This window comes from Apiotrichum porosum (genome assembly GCF_003942205.1).
Source record: "Apiotrichum porosum strain DSM 27194 chromosome Unknown scaffold_1, whole genome shotgun sequence".
Classification (NCBI taxonomy): domain Eukaryota; kingdom Fungi; phylum Basidiomycota; class Tremellomycetes; order Trichosporonales; family Trichosporonaceae; genus Apiotrichum; species Apiotrichum porosum.
Window position 1 is genome coordinate 1,044,492 of NW_021167108.1, and position 19,948 is coordinate 1,064,439.

The 19,948-nt window shown below is 60.6% G+C and overlaps 5 protein-coding genes across 5 annotated transcripts; 4 read left to right on the forward strand and 1 right to left on the reverse strand.

Annotated features, from left to right (window-relative positions):
• Positions 1–25: 25 nt before the first annotated feature.
• On the reverse strand, positions 26–1,614 carry EHS24_000354 (uncharacterized protein; the record flags this gene model as incomplete). Its single annotated transcript, XM_028616187.1, has 3 exons — positions 26–382; positions 447–1,227; positions 1,283–1,614. 3 exons carry the CDS (start codon positions 1,612–1,614, stop codon positions 26–28), a joined length of 1,470 nt encoding a protein of 489 aa, XP_028480044.1.
• A 505-nt stretch (positions 1,615–2,119) lies between these two features.
• On the forward strand, positions 2,120–3,338 carry EHS24_000355 (uncharacterized protein; the record flags this gene model as incomplete). The annotated part of the gene is made up of 6 exons (XM_028616188.1): positions 2,120–2,177; positions 2,306–2,476; positions 2,535–2,599; positions 2,642–2,666; positions 2,723–3,128; positions 3,185–3,338. 6 exons carry the CDS (start codon positions 2,120–2,122, stop codon positions 3,336–3,338), a joined length of 879 nt encoding a protein of 292 aa, XP_028480045.1.
• Positions 3,339–6,170: 2,832 nt separating this feature from the next.
• Positions 6,171–8,766, forward strand: EHS24_000356 (uncharacterized protein; the record flags this gene model as incomplete). The annotated part of the gene is made up of 3 exons (XM_028616189.1): positions 6,171–6,313; positions 6,431–6,824; positions 6,889–8,766. The coding sequence occupies 3 exons, from the start codon at positions 6,171–6,173 to the stop codon at positions 8,764–8,766; spliced, it is 2,415 nt and encodes an 804-aa protein (XP_028480046.1).
• Positions 8,767–12,009: 3,243 nt separating this feature from the next.
• Positions 12,010–12,468, forward strand: HPA3 (D-amino-acid N-acetyltransferase; the record flags this gene model as incomplete). Its single annotated transcript, XM_028616190.1, has 1 exon — positions 12,010–12,468. One exon carries the CDS (start codon positions 12,010–12,012, stop codon positions 12,466–12,468), a length of 459 nt encoding a protein of 152 aa, XP_028480047.1.
• A 1,528-nt stretch (positions 12,469–13,996) lies between these two features.
• EHS24_000358 (uncharacterized protein) lies at positions 13,997–19,628 on the forward strand (the record flags this gene model as incomplete). Its single annotated transcript, XM_028616191.1, has 24 exons — positions 13,997–14,478; positions 14,544–14,681; positions 14,749–14,935; positions 15,051–15,152; positions 15,619–15,769; positions 15,843–16,517; positions 16,557–17,026; positions 17,066–17,265; positions 17,303–17,483; positions 17,529–17,644; positions 17,681–17,848; positions 17,894–17,939; positions 17,983–18,054; positions 18,093–18,190; positions 18,230–18,393; positions 18,432–18,464; positions 18,507–18,610; positions 18,648–18,740; positions 18,825–18,893; positions 18,932–19,081; positions 19,149–19,176; positions 19,224–19,282; positions 19,322–19,564; positions 19,605–19,628. The coding sequence occupies 24 exons, from the start codon at positions 13,997–13,999 to the stop codon at positions 19,626–19,628; spliced, it is 4,053 nt and encodes a 1,350-aa protein (XP_028480048.1).
• Between the last annotated feature and the right edge of the window lie 320 nt (positions 19,629–19,948).

A 19,948-nucleotide genomic window follows, 5' to 3' on the forward strand; every position in this document is an offset into this window, starting at 1 on the left:
CTACGCTCTTTTTACTCTTCTTTTTTTACTTCTTCTCAGCGGCCAACGCCGCCCTGACGCGCTTCAACGCCTCGCCGGCCTCGCGCCTCCCCTCGCTGAACCCGCTCTCGCGCGCGACCGCGAGGGCCTCGGCGAACCGCCTCGCCGCGTCCTTTTTGTTCCCGTCCATCTCGTCGAGCATGCCGAGGTTGTAGTTTGCCACCGAGCGCGCCTGGGCACACACTGCCGCGGCGGTGTCGCCTGGCGCCGAGCCGTCCTTCCACCCGGCAGCCTCGGCGGCGCTGTCGATGAACTGCAGGGACTGGAGGGACCACGAGCGCGAGGCGCGCACGGCCTGCGGGGTGCGTGGCTCCAGGGCGTGCGAGGACACGGTGGTCATGAGCTGGGGAAACAAGGTGTTAGCGCGATGGGTGTGTGGTACGGACCGGTCAGCTCCGCCGACTCACCATGGCCGCCTGGCACCTATCTGCCACGCTGGGGTTCTTGTCCTGCGGGGGAACGAGCGTGCTGATGGCCTGGATCAGGAGCTGGCCCGCAAGCGCATACTGGCCCTGGCGGGCATACACCTCTGCGAGGGCCTCCATGGTCATGCCGAGTCCGCGGCGGTTGACGCGGCCCTCCGTGTCGCCCTCTTTCTCGGGGAGGTTGACGTCGCGGCCAATGACGACGGGACCCGACTCGGGCGTGGGCGGCGCGCGGCCCGCCAGACCCAGGCGGAGCATGGCACCGAGCGCTCCGGACAGGTACGCCTCGCCGGCGCCGTCCCAGCTCTTGAGCTTGTCCGTCGCCGCGTGCGGGAACGGCGGGGGGATGGGGAACGAGCCCATGCGCACGGCGATCTGCCCCAGTTTCTGCGCCAGGCCAATGGCGCGCAGGTGGTCCTCGTCGTCGAGGACGTGGCCCTCGGCCCACCCGTTGGCCGGGGCGCGGTCCTTGGCCAGCGGCGACGGCCCAAACAGGCCGAGCGCGTCGCGGTACGCGACGAACGCGCGCACCGGCTGGCCGTTACCCTCCAGCATCGTCGCCCACGTAATGTAGATGCCCGACAGCTTGCGCAACGGGTCCGGGTCGAGCGCCGACGGGGGCACCGACTGGGCCGCCGTCACGGCTTCACGGAAGAACTCGTCGGCGCGGTCATAGTCGCCCTGCCCGCGCGCCTTGAGCGCCTTCTTCAGCGGCGTCTTTATGGGCTCGGGCCAGATCTGCAGCGAAAAGTACCATTCAAGGCTGCGGTCGGTGTGAGAAACAGGTGACACGGGGAGCGCAAGCGCAGCGTACGTACAGGCCATAGATGGTGATGAGCAGGCCGAGGGACACGATCCCACCGAAAAGATGCGAGATCTTGACACCGCGATAAGCCAGACCCGGCTTGCCAGCCTTGGGTGGAATGGGGGGCTGCTCGGCCGCACCGGCGCCGGCGCCGGCTGAGGACGACGACGAAGAAGAAGACGCAAAGCGGACGTTGGCGAGGGAGGAGGGTGTGGTGGTTGGGCTGGATGTCAAGCGAGCGCGCACAGCGAGCGAAGAGGGAACGGGGACGCGCGGGAGGCTGGTGCTAGCCCCAAGTGCACGCAGCGGTGCACGGCGGAGCGGGAGGCCTGCTCGAAGGGACATGGTGGAGGTTGACGCTGTGGATATGTTTTGGAGGTGGACACGGCGCGCTTGAGTGCGATGAGATCATGCGCGAGTGTGCGTGCACGCCCTCCCGACCGCCGGCGATTTCAGTGATCAGTTTCGGTTTTCCCGTTCACCAGAACCGTCGCCTGAACACACCTTTGCGCCTTTGCAGCGGTGTTGAGCGCTGCCCACGGCCTCCACTTGCGCCACTTGGCCGCAGGCACCGGCACCGGTTGGTCGCGGATCACGGACATGCGGCCTCTTGGCCCATCGTCTTGGTCACCCATGTCATCACTCCGGACCGATGTGGGCATTCAGCACGCCGTTGGTTCCGGTCGTTGCCATGTCCCGGGATCCCGTGTGACCATGGTCGCCCTATGTAATGTATTCTACTAGATAAGTCATGTCACTCCTCCACACTCTTCCTCACTCTCCCCCTACATCTCTCCCCGCCATTCGCTCATTCACTCGTCACTTGCACGCCCTGAGACCTCGTAGCATCATGGCCGTTCCCAGGATCAACCTCAACGACGGTACCACCATCCCCGTCATTGCCTTTGGTAGGTGTTGCTGTGCCGTCTGCTTGAATGCTCGCGCGTAGATCTCGGAAACCCGCTCGTTTTCGGGTCTTGGCATGGCTATTTCTCAACAGGCGAAAGTATATAGTGCTGACCACCTACCCCTTTAGGCACCGGCACGGCGCTGTTTGGCAAGGACAGCAAGGACCTCGTCCTCGCTGCCCTGGCGGATGGGTACGACTCGCTCGACACTGCCGAGGTCTACGCCAACACGGCCAGTGTGGGTGCGGCCCTCAAGGAGTGGAAGGGCAAGCGCGAGGACGTGTACCTCCTGTCCAAGTGTGAGTTGGAGTGGCACAATGTAAAAAGAGCGCGCGAGTGGGGCTGATGTGTGAACAGGGGGCAAGGCGACCACTGGTGCCGTGGACGAGGCGCGTACCGTCCTCGAGACGATGCTCCAGGAGGTGAGTAGCGGTGTATGTTGATACCAGCAACTAACGGACAAGCTCGGTGTCGACTACGTTGACATGTGTAAGTCGATCCACGACCACCAGGTACCTACCAGCTACGCCGTACTCACCCCACAGACCTCATCCACAGCCCCTTGCTCAACGACAAGGTGTCGCTCGCGGACCAGTGGAAGGTGATGGAGAAGATCAAGGCCGACGGCCTGGCCAAGGCCGTGGGCGTGTCCAACTTCCGTGAGGAGGACCTGCAGGAGGTGCTCGCGTCCAACCCGACCGTCGTCCCGGCCGTCAACCAGATCGAGTTCCACCCATACCTGTACCACGCGCCCAACGTGCAGCGCCTGACCAAGCTGATGAAGGAGCACAACATCAAGATCCAGACGTTTGGCCCGCTCGCCCCCGTGTTCCGCTCCAGCGGCGGACCCGTCGACGCGGTCGCCGAGCGGATCGCAACCGCACACGGCCTCACCGTGCCCCAGGTCCTCCTCAAGTGGGCGAGCCAGTTTGGCGGTGGTACCGTCGTCACGTGAGTGGAGAGCAAGAGGTGGTGTGTGTGGTGTGTGTAGCTGACATGGACTGTAGCACCTCGCGCACCGAGGAGCGTCGCAAGGAGCAGCTGGCGGCCTTTACCGCGCCCCCACTCACCGACGCCGAGGTGCAGGAGATTGCCGACGCTGGAAAGGGCCAGGTGTACCGCAAGTTTATGGTGCACGTCTGGGACGCGGCCAAGCCCTAAGGCCTAAGGAGGGGGGAAAGAGGGATTGAGTGCAAGCAGAAAAGAACAGCAGCGGAGCTTGAAGAAGGTGGTGGTAGAGGTGGATGCGTTTTAGCGTTTTGCTGGATGTCATCGTCAAACTGTGAGAAATGTAGTGCGTGTGCGTGTGTGCAGAGGGAGGAGCGTGGAATGGAGTGAGGTCAGTGGGTCAGAGATCAGAGACACAAGCCATGAATGGGCTACGGGGAAGACGAGGAAGACGAGGAAGACAAGACGAAGCAATGACGGTCGAGAGGGAAGACGCATCCGAGGGAAGACAGCCGGACTGTGGCATGGCCGATCGCGTCGCAAGCGATCCAGGTGGCCAGATGGAAGCGAAACGGGGGCGCTAAAACGATCAGCGAGGAATGACGGACAAGCGGACAACATGTGACTGCCATATACACCCATGTACCCAAACTGTCATTGCTACCGAGACATCTTTTGTGTTTGCCTCCAGACTATAAGGTTGTCCGTCTTGCTTCACTTCACGCACACTTTCTGTCCGACCATTCCCCACGGGGGGGCAGGACGTTCTGTGGAGCCCACACCCAACGCGCTTCCTCGCCAGTCCCCCCGTCCGTCATTCCATACACGGATACCTTTCGCTCGCTCTGTTCGACCCGTGGATCTGTGGGCTCTCGGCAGGGAGCTCCACGACGTCTCGTCTCTAGGTAGGAATGTTGGGTATGGTATTTCTGAAAGAGGTTCTGAAAGAGGCTGTGACGAGTTGGCCAGCGCTCGAGGGCCACGCCCCTCGGCGGCCCCAAGTATGTTCACACTCTTTGCGTTAGCCACGCCCCGGAGCGCCGCAGGCAACGGCACACACCCGTTGTTCATTTTTTAAAAAATACTCTCTTGACTCATGACTCATTCGCTGCGCGCTCGGCTACGACATGGCGACGACCGTCGGGGACCCGCCGGGGCAACCACCGGAGCGACCACCACAGTCACCGCCGGTCTAAGCGGGCGGAGCGAGCTCGAGTGTATTAATGGCATTGATGATATTGAGCCAAGCCAATTTGGGTCGCCCTTAGCCGGCATCGTGCTCCAAAAATGCAGTTGTTTATAGATTTCTTTTCAACTGGGCGAACTGGGCGGGGGGCTAGCGCTGGCGTGCGCGGGGGCGTTGAGTGCCCGGTTGGGCCTGGTTGGGCCTGTTGGCGTGGGTGTAAGTGGCCCAGTGGCCAGTGGGGGACCTGTTGGCGTTACCACCACCTGGGCTGGGTTCTGTGCCTGTTCCGGCCTTTTTTGCAGCCCCCGCCGCTCACATGCAATGCAAGCACACTGGTGATGCGGCGTGGTGTGCACACGTCATCGGCTGTGCTCACGATAGAAAGAAGCAAAGGGAGGTTAACATTAAAATAAATACATGCAAAAAAGCTGTATGTATCTTGGTCTGTATGCAAAAAAGAGTATCCACAGGCCGGTTTTTTCATCGGCTCCGAAGAATATAAGCGCGCAGCTGTGGCCGACTGCGAAGCGCAGAAAAGGGGCATGAGGAATGAATGAGAATTAGGAGAGGACTGTGCAATGGGGGTATGGATAGAGGTCTATATTCTGTGCTGCCGTATGAACAGCAATGGGGGGTATGTGCGTAGTTTTTTTATATATCTCCTCTCCCTGGGTGGACGCGTGTGATGCAGATGCAAACACACATGAGAGCAGCCGCCAGAGTGTCCGTTCGGCGGAGCTGCCGGACATGGAGAGGGGGGAAGAGGGGGGGACCTGAGAGGGGGTGTCACGGCCCAGCGCTTGGGTCCAGCTAAAAATACACGGGCGCAGGGGCGGAGGTGGGTGCCAGACGACGGCCATCCTGCCGACAGACGACGGGGGTGTGTGTGTGTCCGGCGTGTGTACGGTGTGTGTGTGTGTGTTCGGCTGGAACCCGGGGGGGGGGGCGGCCAGAGGCCAGAGATCCAGAGAAAGGGTGTGTGCGGCTATTGTCCGGGCGCCGTTGGGACGCTCCCTCTCCCTCGCTGGATCTCTCCGACGGGATCAAATTTGGCGGGTGCTCAGACAGCCTGCCCACACACACACCCACCCACCCTGGGCCCAAAACGCGGGAGCTCTTCGTTCGAACCCCCCCGCCGTCCTTGCCCCGCCCGCCCGCTCCCTGCTCTCTCCCCCCCCTGTCTCCCAGCGTATACCCACCCACACGGCCCACACACCGCAGAGCCCATACGGAACATCGCCTTGCAGCACCCACATCTCCTCTCATACCCATTACTCCTCTCTCTCTCTACAAACCTGGCCTCTCCATTCCTTCCACCATCTCCTCACATTTCTCTTTCGCTCGTCCTCTCCCACCACCTCCCACCACACACACGTCGGCTATCCACCCCACTCCGCCTCGCACGCGCTATCCACGCCCACCCACGCCCAGCCTCCCCCCCCCCTTTTACGACACGCGCGCATCCTCCCCCCCCCTCCTTTCCTCCTCATCGCTAAGCCGCATTTTGTTCGTCCCCGTCTGTGTATCCCTCAGACGTCCACGACCCACCTTCCGTCCTCATCTTCATCTTCATCCCATTGAGCCTGTTCACTCGACCCCTCCCCTCGAGTCGCCTCCGCCGCAGCGTCCTTCTCGCTCAGCGCCGCCGCCGCCGCCGCACGCGCCCCGTATTTGTCCTTCGCCGCAACGCCCTTCCGCCGCAGGCGATACGACCACCCGGCTACCTGGCTAAAAATACCAGGTGGCCAACAGCAGGACACACATCAGCGCGCTCCACTCACTCGTCGCTGTATATAGCAGGCCCGCGGTGCGTGGCTCACCGCCCGCCCGCCTCGCAAAACGGCCTCGAACCACATGCGATGAAGCGGTGGAAACTCGCTTCAGCCAGCCCCCCGCCGCCCAGTCCCTGGCGGTGGGACATTGGTGGACCCATCACAGACTTCTGCGAGGATGGCATCGAGGCAGGCCCGTCATCTTGTGCTGCGCCGGCAGTAGACGCCGTGTCAGAACAAGATGTTTGCGGACCTGTCCCGGGCAGCAGCCAACGACGACGGAGATTGTCGTCGTCGTCGTCGTCGTCGTCGTCGTCGAGCGGCAGCAGCACCATCGACCGCGGCAGCAGCAGCGTATCGCGTCCCAACCGTCGACGACGCCTGTCGCCATTCGGCGCATTCACCGCCGCCCTCGCACTGTCTCTCCCACTCGTCCCACTCGCATCAGCTGGTCCGGTACCAGTGACAAGAGCTGAACCAGGAGACACGGCACTGTCTGAACTGCCAGCACCCACCGGGTTTTCAATAACAACACCAACAACAACACCCATCCCCGATCCAGCCCCCACGCTTGATCCTCGACGGTTACACGCCGAGCCCGAATACGTTGCACCATCCACTCTTCCTTCAGTTCCTGCCATCACACTTCCAGAAACTGTCCTGCCCTATTACCTCAGCCAGTCCTCCGACGGCTATTGGTACAAAGTCGACCGCGCGTGGTCCTTGTATGGCCGAGAAGCAGTGAGTTTTGACAGTGGCATTCTGTCTATTCCGTTTTCCCCTTTTGTGGCTGACAAACCTCCAGGCCTCTGACGAAACAGGCGACACTTCAGCGAGCATTACAATACCCATCGCGTCGTATGCTGTGGCCTCCATTCTCCCTACCGGCTGGGGCAACACTTCCAAACGCGGCTCGCTGTACAAGACACCACTCATTGCAGCCTCTGCCGTTCTTCTTGCCGTCATTATCGTGGCGGGCATCATTTTCATCACCATCCAACGCCGCAAGACTTTGCGCAGACAAAAGCGCCACGACGCACGGGTTCGTCGCAAAGCACTCGCCGCGGCCGGTATCACCGAGGATGACATGCGCAACGCAAACGAGGAGACTGAGCGCTTGTTCCGCGAGCGTCTCGCCGAGATTGAGCGCATGCACCAGGCCAAACGCCGCTCGGGTAAGACGAGCAAGAGTGTGCCCCATGGCGGCAACACGACGATTGTGCGCACCAAAGTGCGTGTTTGGCGTAAAGGTGTGCGGAGACGCAGGACAGCCCAGCACGGTGGCAACGACGATTTGAAGGAACACTCTTCCCCCAACGGCGGCGCCTACACCTCTGCAAACTTGCTCCGTCGTCGCAGCTCCCTTACCTCGTCCATCATGACCCGCTCGGACGCCTCGTTGGCGACCACCGTTTCGTCAGTCGACTCCCACGACCACTCTCCACCCCGTGATCAGTCGCCGCGCATTCTACCGTCCACAGAGGAAAGTGCAACTGGAAGCGACAACCACACTGGTGCATCGGACACGTTGGCGCAAACAACGTCGGCGTCGGATGCGCCATTGTCGCTCACGTCTTCGTCAGCCTCGAGTCCTCCGGCTGCGTCGGCGTCATCGCCCACAGCAGCGTCCGGCGGACCGTCGACTGCCATGCCGCACATGCCGCCAGCGTATCGACCAGCATCCGTTCGCAGCATGCAAGCAGGACCTTCCGTTCCGCCAGGTTCCAATGCCGCCGCCGGTGCTTCGTCTGCCTCTTCTGCGGCTCTCGCATCTGCTCTCTCCCCGGAGAAGGTCGCTGCGGCAGGCTTCTACCCTGCCCCGGCCACCGAGGATGCAGAGGTCGCACAGGCCATCGCCCACCGTGCAGACGCAAAGTCGCCGATTATCGTGCCTCCAGAGGAAGAACAGGAGCGCGAGCGACGGCACATTGCCACAGACGACAAGCGCGAGCTGGAGCGATTACGGCTGGGAGCATCTGCTCCGCCAGTTGTGCGGACGGACAATGCGGACTTTGGCGGCGGCGGTGGTGGTGGTGGTGACGGTGACGAAAGTGGAGGTCCGTCGGCGCCCAGCTTTCACGTCGATGCTGGTGGCTTTGAGGTGTTCCCGCCCGAAGACGACGTCGACGGCGAGGCAGACGCTGGCCCAAGCCATCCTGCCCAGTCTCCCGCGTCGCTACGTGTCATTACGGGGATCCCGGCACCGCCAGTGCGGGGCAAGCAGCGAAGCCTGTACACCTTTAGCAGTGCTCCGAGCAGCCCTGTCGGTGGTGGTGGTGGTGGTGGTGGTGGTGTAGGCATGACGCCGTTGTCGCCTCTACCGTCTGCGCCTCCGGGCCATGACCAGCTGTCTGTTCCCTCGGCGCCCCCATTGCACGGCCACGACGACGACGCCGCCGACCGCACACCTTCCGCCCCACCGCTGCCCTCGGCGCCGCCGCCGCACGGGCACGACGAGGTTGTGCCCTCCGCCCCAGCATTCGCGCCCGACGATGACGGCCAGGGCCATGATCCCGAGCATCACGCCGCAGACCACGGCACCGCCGACCACGACCTCGACCACGACCTCGACGCGGTGTCCCTGCATCACAGTGTACCGGGCCCAGACCACCCGCACCACGACGCAGACAGCACCAGCCTCAGCGTCAGCGGACACCGGTTCTTGCCGCGGTACGAGCCGTGAGCCGTAAAATGGCGAAACCAGAGACCGAAACCGACGGCGATCTGATGTCTTGATTGATCTCTGCCGAGCTGCCGATCGTGCCACGCGCACGCCCCCATTTCGCGTCATTGGGATCTCTACCTTGACACATTGCTCCCCCCCCCTCTACCCCCTCCCTTTTTCCTCTCTCTCTCTTTCTCTTTCATTGCAGGGCCCCCCAACACAATTGTAGTATTTGATAGCCTCCATCGGGTGTTGCATGTCATGTTCTTTTTCATCACGCATACACATACACCGGTGGCAACTGGTGGCACTTTGTACACGTTTGCGCATATCTGTCGGCGAGCATGCCCGGCCCGGGCCGAGAGCCCCGCCGGACGGACGGGCCATTAGGCCAGTAGGCCATGAGGGCCTGTCCCAGCGCGCCAGCGCCAGTGCCAGCGGCACACCACATGCAGCGATCCAGCGATCACAGCGCGCGGGCTAGCGCCGCTGGCCGCCGGGTTGGGCGGCTGGCACAACGCTACGGCCTCTCCCTCTCCCTGCCCTCAGCGGCGACCGCCACTGCGCTCTGTGCCCCGCGCGCCCCGTCTATATCTGGCAAGTCGCAAGCCCACGGGGGGTGTCTTGGGCCAAAGGGCTGTTAGGGGGTGTAGGGGTTGTAGGGGTTGTAGGCCGTCGTGGGCTGTCTTGGCCATGTCAGCCTGACCTGCGCGAGCGTAGGCCGAAGGGCGCGACGCTGGTGGGTGGTGGAAATGTGGCGGGCTTGGCAGGATTTCGCCTCGCGCCAGTCGGGTCGGAAGCACACTGTCACTGAACACTGCAGTACTGGCAGTACGCGGGGGAAACCCGGGATAAATGCCGGAGAGGGAGAGACGGTCAGCGCCAGCGTCGGCGCCAGGCATTCCCCCGCGAGGTTGGAATTAGGTTTTCGGGTATTGTCTCGTTCTTGAGAGAGGCGTTTATGGGCTTTGAGGGGGGAAGAGTTGAGGCTGGAGGCGGAGGCGCGGGGGTCCACGAGATGGGAGCCATGAGCCACGAGCACGAGCCATGAGCCACAGGCCACGCAGGCCGCAGAGCCGGCAGGGCCACTGGTTCCCCAGTGGCCAGCATGTGCCGACTGTTGGCCATTTGCACGCACATTAAACGACGTGCCCAGGCCTCTAATACACTCGGGAAACCCAGAAATGCACCGGTAACTGACGGACGACGACGCGGGCTTGGGGCGAACGGAAATACGATTATCCGCACAACATGACGACCCCCCGCTTTAACTTTCTCGCAAGGCAACGTGCAACGTGAGTGACGAAAAAACTGGTGGTGCTGGAAATGGGAATATCCGGGACCGCAACGTACCGCAACGCAACACGACTCCCTCATCCCCCAGCACAACGGCCATTGCTCGACAGCAGCAGCTCCACTCGACCTGCCCAACCTCGCAACTAAGCGCACCCCATCATAACGCATAACACGCTCCGGCACGATTCCGGCGGTGCAAGGTACCGGATCCCGGTCTGTCATTTGCAGTGTGGAGCGAATCGAACGCGGTCGAGACCAGCAGCGAGACCGGCGACCATGACCTGTGCGGCACCTGGCGACGTTGGTACCCTGCTTTGTCCGTCACCTTGATGTGCATGCTGTACCTGCCCGGTGCCGTTACCCCGCACCCCGCTGGGCACATTGTGCGCGCTGGGTTGCGGGGCCTTTGCTTCCCCCAACGCTGGCGGCAGGCTGACGAGAGCCACCGCGGTGCCGCGGTGCCGACGGAACGGTCTTTGATCTCCATATCTCCATTTTGCGGTGTGTGTGTTACTGTGCTTTTTTGCTTTTTGCCTCTTCCTTTTTGTTTTTGTTTTTGTTTTGTTCTGTGTGTTACTGTGTACAGCCACGTGCCCATGTGGATCACGCGATCACGCACAAAGCAGAGGCCAGAACGGCCAGAACACAGACGATGTCTCAGGCGCGCCGCATGCCGCGGAACCCGCGGAGGGCGGACGGGGGCGTGGCGGCATGGACGACGAGAGCCACCAAAACGTGTTTTAGCGAATTGACGAGGGGGACCACTGAGGTGGTTTGGTGCTCATACATAGGCTCCGAGTTTGGAAGAAGTGTACAAGAGTGAGGAGTGAGAGCCAGTGGTCGCTCCGCACATGGCATCTGGCAGCTTGCCGTGTCAAATATTGAGTGGACGTCAACGAAGGAATGGATTCCAGCAAATCCCCATTGTGGCGCTTCATGACTTCTGTGGTACAGATAGAACATGCCACAGCCTATCGCTCCCTCACTCGACAGCAACGCACACAAACTGTCTCCTGTGTGTGTAGTATTTGCTTTACCTGTCTCATCCTAAGACGTCACCAACCTCCAACCATCTTGCTCAAACCGTACTGCGATGAGGTGACCCGCGTACCGAAGCCGTTCCGTTTCCGACCATCAAGGGCAGGGGGAGGTTAAGCAAGCAAGCCGACCATGGTCAGCGGTATGGGTAGACGTCGCAACGGCCGTCGAGTCGTCCCGGGTGTTGTGATTGATCGTCGCTGTTAATTGACTATCAAATTGCGGCGTGCAGTGATGAAGGCTCGGGAGATTGCTTGATCGCTTGGCTCCTTGGCAGTCCCACGATCACAACACTGGTCGAGGCACCGTCGATCCCCCGTCGATCCGACAACCCCTGGCCCCCACCCCTCATACTCTACTGGTATCAAACAAGTGTGCCGATGTGAGCTATAGGGCTACAAGGATGGTATAAGTGAAAGGTTGCGCTTTAAACAGGAGACTTGGCCGGTCAGAGGGCCCGACTTGCAGCCCATCAACACGACCCGGGCCTGCGGGGGCATGCAAGAAAAGCAACATCAGGATAAGCGTCAAAAGTGGAGGGATGGACAATCCCGGGGTAATTGGATAATCCGCTACAGCAACAGCCCACAACTGAATTGGCAGCCGTTGGTGTATGCAGGCTCGTATGCATGGCCTCCCGCGCTCTCTACTGATATAGCAGTGCGTTCTGGCGCAGCCTGGGCCCAGAGTTCCTCGTTTAAAGCGCCCATGGCGGCTGTAAGCGATGAAGCGGAGGATAACAAGGGTAAACCTGGGGAGAGTGTGTTGCTCCTTGATAGGCGACGGATAAACACTATTTGTGGCCTCCACATGACGCACACCTTTGTGGGCATCCCGCAACGCGATACAGTCAGCTCATCTAGACCCCCTCTCTCCCATTCTGTCTTCCTCTCTCTCTCATCCCATCTCGCCCACCACGTCGCCAACATGGCCATCTCCATCCGCCCCATGGCCGCCGAGGACAAGAGCCAGTTCCTCGTCCTGTGGGAAAAGTACAACGTCTTCTACAAGCGCACCGTCGCCGCGGCCATCACCGACAAGACCTGGGAGCGCATGCTCGACCCCCAAACGCGGCTGTACGGCGCCGTCGCCGTTGACAGCGACCTGGCCCCGGGCGCCAACATCGTCGGCTTTGTCACCTGGCTTCCGCACTTTTACACCGCCACCGTCGAGGACATTGTCTACCTCCACGACCTGTACGTGAGCGAGGACGTGCGAAACGGCGGCGTGGGCCGGTCCCTCATCAACCACGTCTACGACTGGTGTAAGCAGGAAGGAATAACGAGCGTGTACTGGCACACGCAGCGCTTCAACCACCGCGCTCAGCTGCTTTATACCAAAGTGGCCAACCTCACCGACTTTGTGCAGTACAAGCACGACGTGTAGGGAGATGGATGGGCGAAGGGACTAGGGAATGGGAAGCAAGTAAACCGCGTTGCGTGTGCGTCTGGGGTTATCGCAATGTATTGGTGGGAGGTATGCGTCCAGGAGGTTACCCCTGACCGCTGTGTAAGAAAGAACAGAGCAGACTGGGTCGGAAAGTGCACAAGACATGGATGGGCCCTTGCAAGGGAGCGGTTCAGTGGTGGTGGAGGTGTGGATGCCACCGTGGGAGTCACTGCATAGTCCCGAGACGCTCCTCAAGAAGCGCTGCACGGCGTTGTTGGTTTCTCGGCCAACGCCCCCGTACACCGACGGGGCCAACACACCCACTGGCCACTGGAAATCTTCATAAAGACCTTGATACGGAGGACATGCCATGCACCTACCTACACCAAATACATACCTGTCGCCAAGAGCGTCTGGAGGCTGTTCACGTAGCGGCGGTTAGCTTCCGTCGGCAACAGGTTGCATATCGCGGGATGACAGCAGTGTATCGGCGCCAACGAACAGGCCAGATGGTATTTGAGGGAGAGAGTTTGGGACTACAGACTACTACCGTGTCGCGTCTTGCGAAGGGTATGGTCGTCACACACCACACGCGCCACAAGTGGGCGTGAAGTATGGCTGGTGCCAGGTGCTGTGGCATGACGGCGGCTCTGGGCGTGGACCCCCAGGAGTGACCAGCCAGAGGTCGGTCATGCAGTGGTGCGCGGTGCGTTAATGACCAGTACGGCTTCTAAAGGTACTGGGCGGGCGTTCATGTGTTCCCAATTCCATCTACGTCGTCATCGTCCACTGGGCTGCCTGCACAGCGCGTCCTTTGTTCCTCGTGTCCAAGGCCTATTCCGAGCTCCGAGTCTACGATTACCACAGACAGTCTCCATCCACGGAGGCGAACAAGGGTCCGGAAAACCGCTCACAAGCATTCCACGCGGTCATCCCGGGTCGCAACGGCGGGCATAGCGCATGATGAAGCTGGGGGGCGTGGAGGTACAGACGGTACGCGTACAGACGGGAGCCCGTCGGCACGACCCGATGTCGATGAAAATGAAACAACAGAACCGGCCAAACTCAGTCCGTTTCCTCGACCTCTTGACGTCCATCGTCGTTCTTGACCCTGCTGCGTCTCAAGAACATGGGTCTCATCACGCACGCTTTGGAGACCACCATGGCACCAGTCAAATGTTCAGACACATTGGAGAGTGACGTCCCGCTCCCAGCCTGGCCCGTGCCTTACCCCCGTGCTCTCTGACAGCGGGCTCGTCTTGGTGTTCCGTTCTCTCACCCCTTGTCGTCCGTGTGGTCGTCGTCGTACCTTTACTCCCACCGGGGGCAGTCTGCGAGCGGTACAGAACACACTGACCCGCTTCCGCTGCTGCAAACGTGACCGCCCCTAGGCCATGGCCGTACTCGTTGTCGAGCAAGGGGAAGCCGCAGGCGGAGCACTGCGCGACTGAACAAGAGTACTGACTTGTGCTCTTCACGTTTGTCTTTCCCAGGTCTAGCACACCTACCAGAGCAGTATTCAACAATGGCAGCAGTCACGCACCGTTTCTCGAGCTCGCCACAAAAGCGGGCACCACATGTGCAGCACCTGCAAACCGCCAACTCTCCGTCTTCGCCCGGACTGGTGTCCCCGCCGTCATCCCACCCGTTCTTGAGGCCAGCCATTCAGGCAACGCCTTCGCCTGTCAGCAGTCTCCATGGCAGCAGGAACAGCAAGACGTCCTACTACTATCCTCTGGGCACACCTCATCATGGGGACTCCTCCAGTGCGCGCGCCGCGTCTGTCGCGTCGACAGCTACCAGTGTGCCGAGCCGCAAGCGCCCGCCGTCAGCCCCACCCGCCCCGTCGTACTCGGTCCGCCGCGGTATCCACGTCAAGCTCCCCGCCGACTTGCAGATGACCACCAAGGAGGAGATTCGCCGGTCCAAACCCATCCCTCCCCGCAAGCTCAGTCGATGGGAAGAAAAAGTCCAGGGAGACCTCGCCGGCTGGCGAGGAGGCAAAGGGTGGGTACGCCCCCGCGTGGTGTGGTGCGTGGAGCGAACAAATGGGCTGATGGCTGTGCCAACAGGACACCCAGGTCGTCCGTGCCCCAACCAGGTGTCACCGACACGTACTTTGGCCAGCCGCGTACAGGCATTATCGGGCGTGACCTCCCAAAGGAGATTGTGCGCGTGCAGCGGGTCTGGCACTTGAAGGACGTTGCGCAGTGGGTATCCAACGAAGCCCCGACTGCCCCGAAAAAAAGGACTGACACACTGACGGATTCCTTTTAGGTTCTCCCCGCAGCTTCCGCTGGAACTGGAGGGACGCGTCGGGGCGACGGCGTTCAACTTTTTCATCGAGGCCGTCAACTTGCACCTGCGGGAAGCATACTCGACCAAGGGAGCCGTCGTTGACAATGTGGTCGCGGTGTTGACTTGGTGGACGAGTTTGTTATGGCGGAAGAGCCATTTCGAAACTGTTAGTGACCGCTGGCCCCGCATATAGGGGCGAAGGGAGGCGTTCTGGAGACCCTCCTCCCCCTTCTGTTCCTTCTTGCCCGGACGTAGTGGCACCGAAAGACTGACAATAGCAGGAACTCCGCCGTGCCGAGGAGGTCATCAAGCAGGCCAACGAAGCGACGTTTAACCCGGCGGGTCTCAATGTGCTGTCCCCGCGTACTGTGGCACTCCAATATGTGAGCCTGCGCCGACGACTGCGGTTGTGTGCTGACGGAAATAGCTTGAGATTGAGTGAGCAGCGACCCCCAACACCTGTTTCTTTTGCTAATGAACAGATACTACTGATTCACGCGAATGTTTACCGAATGGACACTGCATGTGAAGGACATACTACACCTGTACCACCCCATGTACTCTTTTTTTGTTGCTGCAAACCATGGCCTCTGGGGGGTGTTGAATGCGGGGGCACTGATAAGGACGGACGCAATGTTGCAGCAGAGATTTTGAGTGAGGGGACCCTGAAACGGCAACGTCCGCCGATCGGTTCGAGACGCGCCCAGTCCAGTCAACCACCCTCAACCCACCCACACCCGCGCCCCAGGCTCCAACAATCCGTCTTCCGCCTTCCCTCTTCCACTCCTCTCACTACACATCCCCTCCCTTCCTGCAATGAGCACACCACGACGCTCAACGCGCTCAAAGAACAACCCATTCCCAACCCCTTCCTCCCGCGACACATCCAACCCCAACTCCACCTCCACCAGCCCAGACATCAAGGACCACATCCCAGTCACACCCAACAGTATGACCACTGATGACGCCCCAACTCCCTCTACGCGCAGCAAGCGCAAGGGTGAGTCTCCTTCTGAAGCAACTGCGCAACCGCCGCGTGCCTTTATCCCAAGCTCACACTCCCCCCGTTCCAGTGATGGACTCGTCGCTATCGCCCGAGCCCGTGCCGCGTAAGCGCCAGGTCCTTGAGGTCTCTCTCCCCGCCCCGCGCCGTTCCAAGCTCGGCACAGAGAAGACCAACAGTGCCGACAACCTCACGCTCGCGTCGTCGTCGAGCTCCAAGCCTAAGCCTACCACCCAGACCGAGCTCATCGACCTCACGGATGACAAGCCCAGCGTTGACGAGTACGACTCGGACGCGACCGAGGTTGACGTCTACGAGCGTCCGCGTCCCACGCGCAGTGCGGCTGCTGCCAAGCCCAACTATGTTCTCGAGCTCAGCGACAGCGACGAGACCGAAGACGACATGCCTCGTCGCAACTCTCGCGGCCGTGCCAACGGCAAGGCTCCCTCCGCCAAGGCCAACGGAAAGGGCAAGGGCAAGAAGAAGGCGGTCGTTGTTGACGACTCGTCGGACGAGTTCGAGTTAGATGACGAGGAGGACGACTTTGCCATGAACAGCGACGACGAAGAGGACCAGGTCCGCGCCGCGGTGGAGCGTTCCAAGGCCGACGTCTCTACGCCATCGCCCGCCTCGTCTTCGTCCAGTCGTCGTGGTAAAGGCAAGAAGGTCACTGCCCACACCCTGGGTGGAAAGACCCACAAGAGCAACACCCCCCACCGTGCAGCCCTGGCCCGCGCTGCTGAACGTAAGCTGTGCCGTTTTTAAGGTATAGCTGACCCCTCAGTTCGCGCCCGTGGCACCCGCGACCCCACTCTCGAATCGCCCGATGGCTCTGGGTTTGCCAGCCCTCTCACCTCGGGCTCGTCCACCCCGTTTGCTGACCGTATCGGCGGTTCGGAGGATGACTACTCCCTGTCTCCCTCCGACTTCTCGGACCTCAGCGACGCCGAGGAGTCGGATGGATCGGACTCGGACTCGGATACCCCACCACTCTCCTCCAAGCAGAAGGGCAAGGCCAAGGCCAAGGGCAAGAAGAAGGCCGCCGCCAAGGGCCAGCGCCTCGACGGTGGCGAGGCTGACGAGATGCCCGAGGCCTGGCGTGGCGTGTCAAAGCAGCAGCGCAAAGCGCTGAAGGAAGAGGCTCACCGTCTCAAGGAAGAGAAGAGCTTTATCAAGCGGAAGGAGAACGAACTCAAGAAGCAGCTCGATCGCAAGCTCACGCAAGGCGAGAAGAACCAGATTCGCCTCCAGCTCGTGGGTTTGCCCGTCATCTGCATCAGGCTAACCCTGCAGCACCACCCAGAGCTCGTGGACGCGTGGGGCGACCTCGAGGCCAATGTGGAACGCGTCAAGCCCGTTCCCATGGAGGCCCACCCTAGCCTCAAGCTCACTCTCCTCCCCTTCCAGAAGGAGAGTCTTTTCTGGATGAAGAAGCAGGAGGAAGGCCCCTGGAAGGGTGGTATGCTCGCGGATGAGATGGGTATGGGCAAAACGTAAGCTAAGAGAGACAGGCCGAAGCTGACGCTCCAGCATCCAGACTATTGCGCTTCTCCTCTCAGAACCTCGTCACAAGCCTTCCCTCGTTGTCGCGCCCGTCGTCGCTCTCATGCAGTGGAAGAACGAGATCGAGACCCATGCTGAGGGCTTCTCGGTCTGCCTCTGGCACGGCTCGGGCCGTATGAAGGCTGAGCAGCTCAAGAAGTTTGATGTTGTGAGTTATCCCTGCACTATCGCGATAACACAAACTCACCATCAGGTTCTTGTTTCATACGGCACGCTAGAGGCCTCGTTCCGCCGTCAACAGAACGGCTTCAAGAAGGGCAACCTCATCGTCACGGAGAAGAGCCCCATGCACGCCTTCGAATGGTACCGGTGGGTTCGATGGCCGCTGCTTGTTCTAACCCTCAGTGTCGTGCTTGACGAGGCGCACAACATCAAGGAACGCTCGACCAATGCCGCCAAGGCCGCCTTTGCGCTCAAGGCCAAGTACCGCTGGTGTCTCTCTGGCACGCCGCTCCAGAACCGCGTCGGCGAGCTGTACTCGCTCGTTCGCTTCCTTGGCGCCGACCCCTTCAGGTGAGTTATCGGACGTACCCTCGAACCTGTAACTGACATGAACAGTTACTACTTCTGCAAGAAGTGCGACTGCAAGTCACTTCACTGGCAGGTTAGTTTTCGTCCGATGGTTGGGACTCAACTAACATCTTCAGTTCAAGGATAAGCGCTCGTGTGACGACTGCGGTCACTCGCCCATGAACCATGTGTCTCTTTGGAACTCGGAGGTGGGTTAGCTTTACCAAGCGAGCAGGCTAACCCTCAGATTCTCACCCCCATCGCCCGCTACGGTATTGAAGCAGGTGGCCCCGGCAAGACGGCGTTCAAAAAGCTCAAGATTCTCCTCGACCGCATGATGCTTCGGTGGGTTTGGCCCAAGTAAAACGAAGACTGACCCGCCAGCCGTACCAAGCTTGAGCGTGCCGATGACCTTGGTCTCCCTCCTCGCACCATTGTTGTTCGCCGCGACTACTTTTCGCCGCCTGAGAAAGAGCTCTACCTCTCCCTCTTCACGACGGCCCGTCGCCAGTTCGACACATACGTTACGCAGGGCACGATTCTCAATAGTGGGTTATTTGAAGCTGTGCGCGCTGACCCACCACAGACTACTCCAACGTCTTCTCGCTCATCACTCGTAGTACGTGTAGCTTCCGTCAACTTTTCCAAGCTGACATCTCAGTGCGTCAGATGGCCTGCCACCCTGATCTGGTCCTTCGCTCCAAGACCAGCAGCCTCGGTCTGCAGGTTTCGGAGGGTACCGTGTGCCGCATCTGCAACGACACTGTGAGTTTCGCATTGATGTCAGGTCTAACTCTCGCAGGCTGAAGATGCCATCGTGTCGGCCTGCAAACACGTGTTCGACCGCGAATGTGTCAGGCAGTACCTCGAGGTCACGCAGAACCGTGGTCACCCGGTGGGTATCTGAAGTTGGTCGCGGCTAACCCATCAGCCCGAGTGCCCCGTGTGCCACATTGAAATCTCCATCGACCTCGAGCAGGAGGCCGTGGAGATTGACGACAGCCCCAAGAAGGCCCGTCAAGGTATCCTGTCGCGCCTTGATCTCAACGTGGGTACCCAAGCAGTGGTGACTTTCTAACCCAACAGAACTGGCGCTCGTCGTCCAAGCTCGAGGCGCTGGTGGAGGAGCTCGAGAAGCTGCGCCGCAAGGACCGCACGACCAAGTCGCTCGTCTTCTCGCAGTTTGTCTCCTTCCTCGACCTGATCGCTTTCCGTCTGCAGCGTGCTGGCTTCAACGTGAGTTTGCCAGACGAGGGGAGCTAACTCTCAGATCTGCCGTCTTGAAGGTGGCATGACCCCCCAGCAGCGCAACGCGACCATTCAGCACTTCAGTAAGTGGCACGGCTGATCGGTGTGACATCCTCAGCTGACATTGCAGTGAACAACCCCACCGTCACCGTATTCCTCATCTCGCTCAAGGCCGGCGGTGTTGCCCTCGTACGTTACCCCTCTTACAACCAGACTGACAAGTCACAGAACCTCACGGAAGCGTCCACCGTCTTCATGATGGACTCTTGGTGGAACCCCTCGGTCGAGTACCAGGCCATGGACCGTATCCACCGTCTCGGCCAGAAACGCCCCGTCCGCGTGGTCAAGCTTGTTGTGGAGGACTCTATCGAGGACCAGATTGTTCAGCTCCAGGCCAAAAAGCTCGCCATGACCGACGCCGCGCTCAGCCGTGACCCCGATGCGGCTCTTGGCAAGCTCACGGTCGAGGACGTGAGTGGTTCTTCCTCGTGGCTGTTGCTGACCACCACAGCTCGGTTTCCTCTTCAAGCTCTAAGTGTCTCCCTCCCGAACCATGTCTGCTGCCTTGGAGTCTGGCTCGACTCTTGTTGCCAGCACCTACCCTCCTCCCCCTTGTATTCTTGCATGCCCATGTAGAGCCGTTTGTTTGTAGAGAGACCCCCTTATGCATGTGTCTATACGTCCAACCAGCGCCAGGTCTACGCCCGCGGAGCAAGCGTTTGCGCCTCACGGTCGGGCATTGTCCCAAGCCCACAGTCGGCGAAAGCCGCCGCCCATCTGTCCAAGCATGTGTGTTTGTGGGCGTCTCGCTAATCAACCGCCCCGTCGACCGAATACCGAAGGACCCGAGAGCCC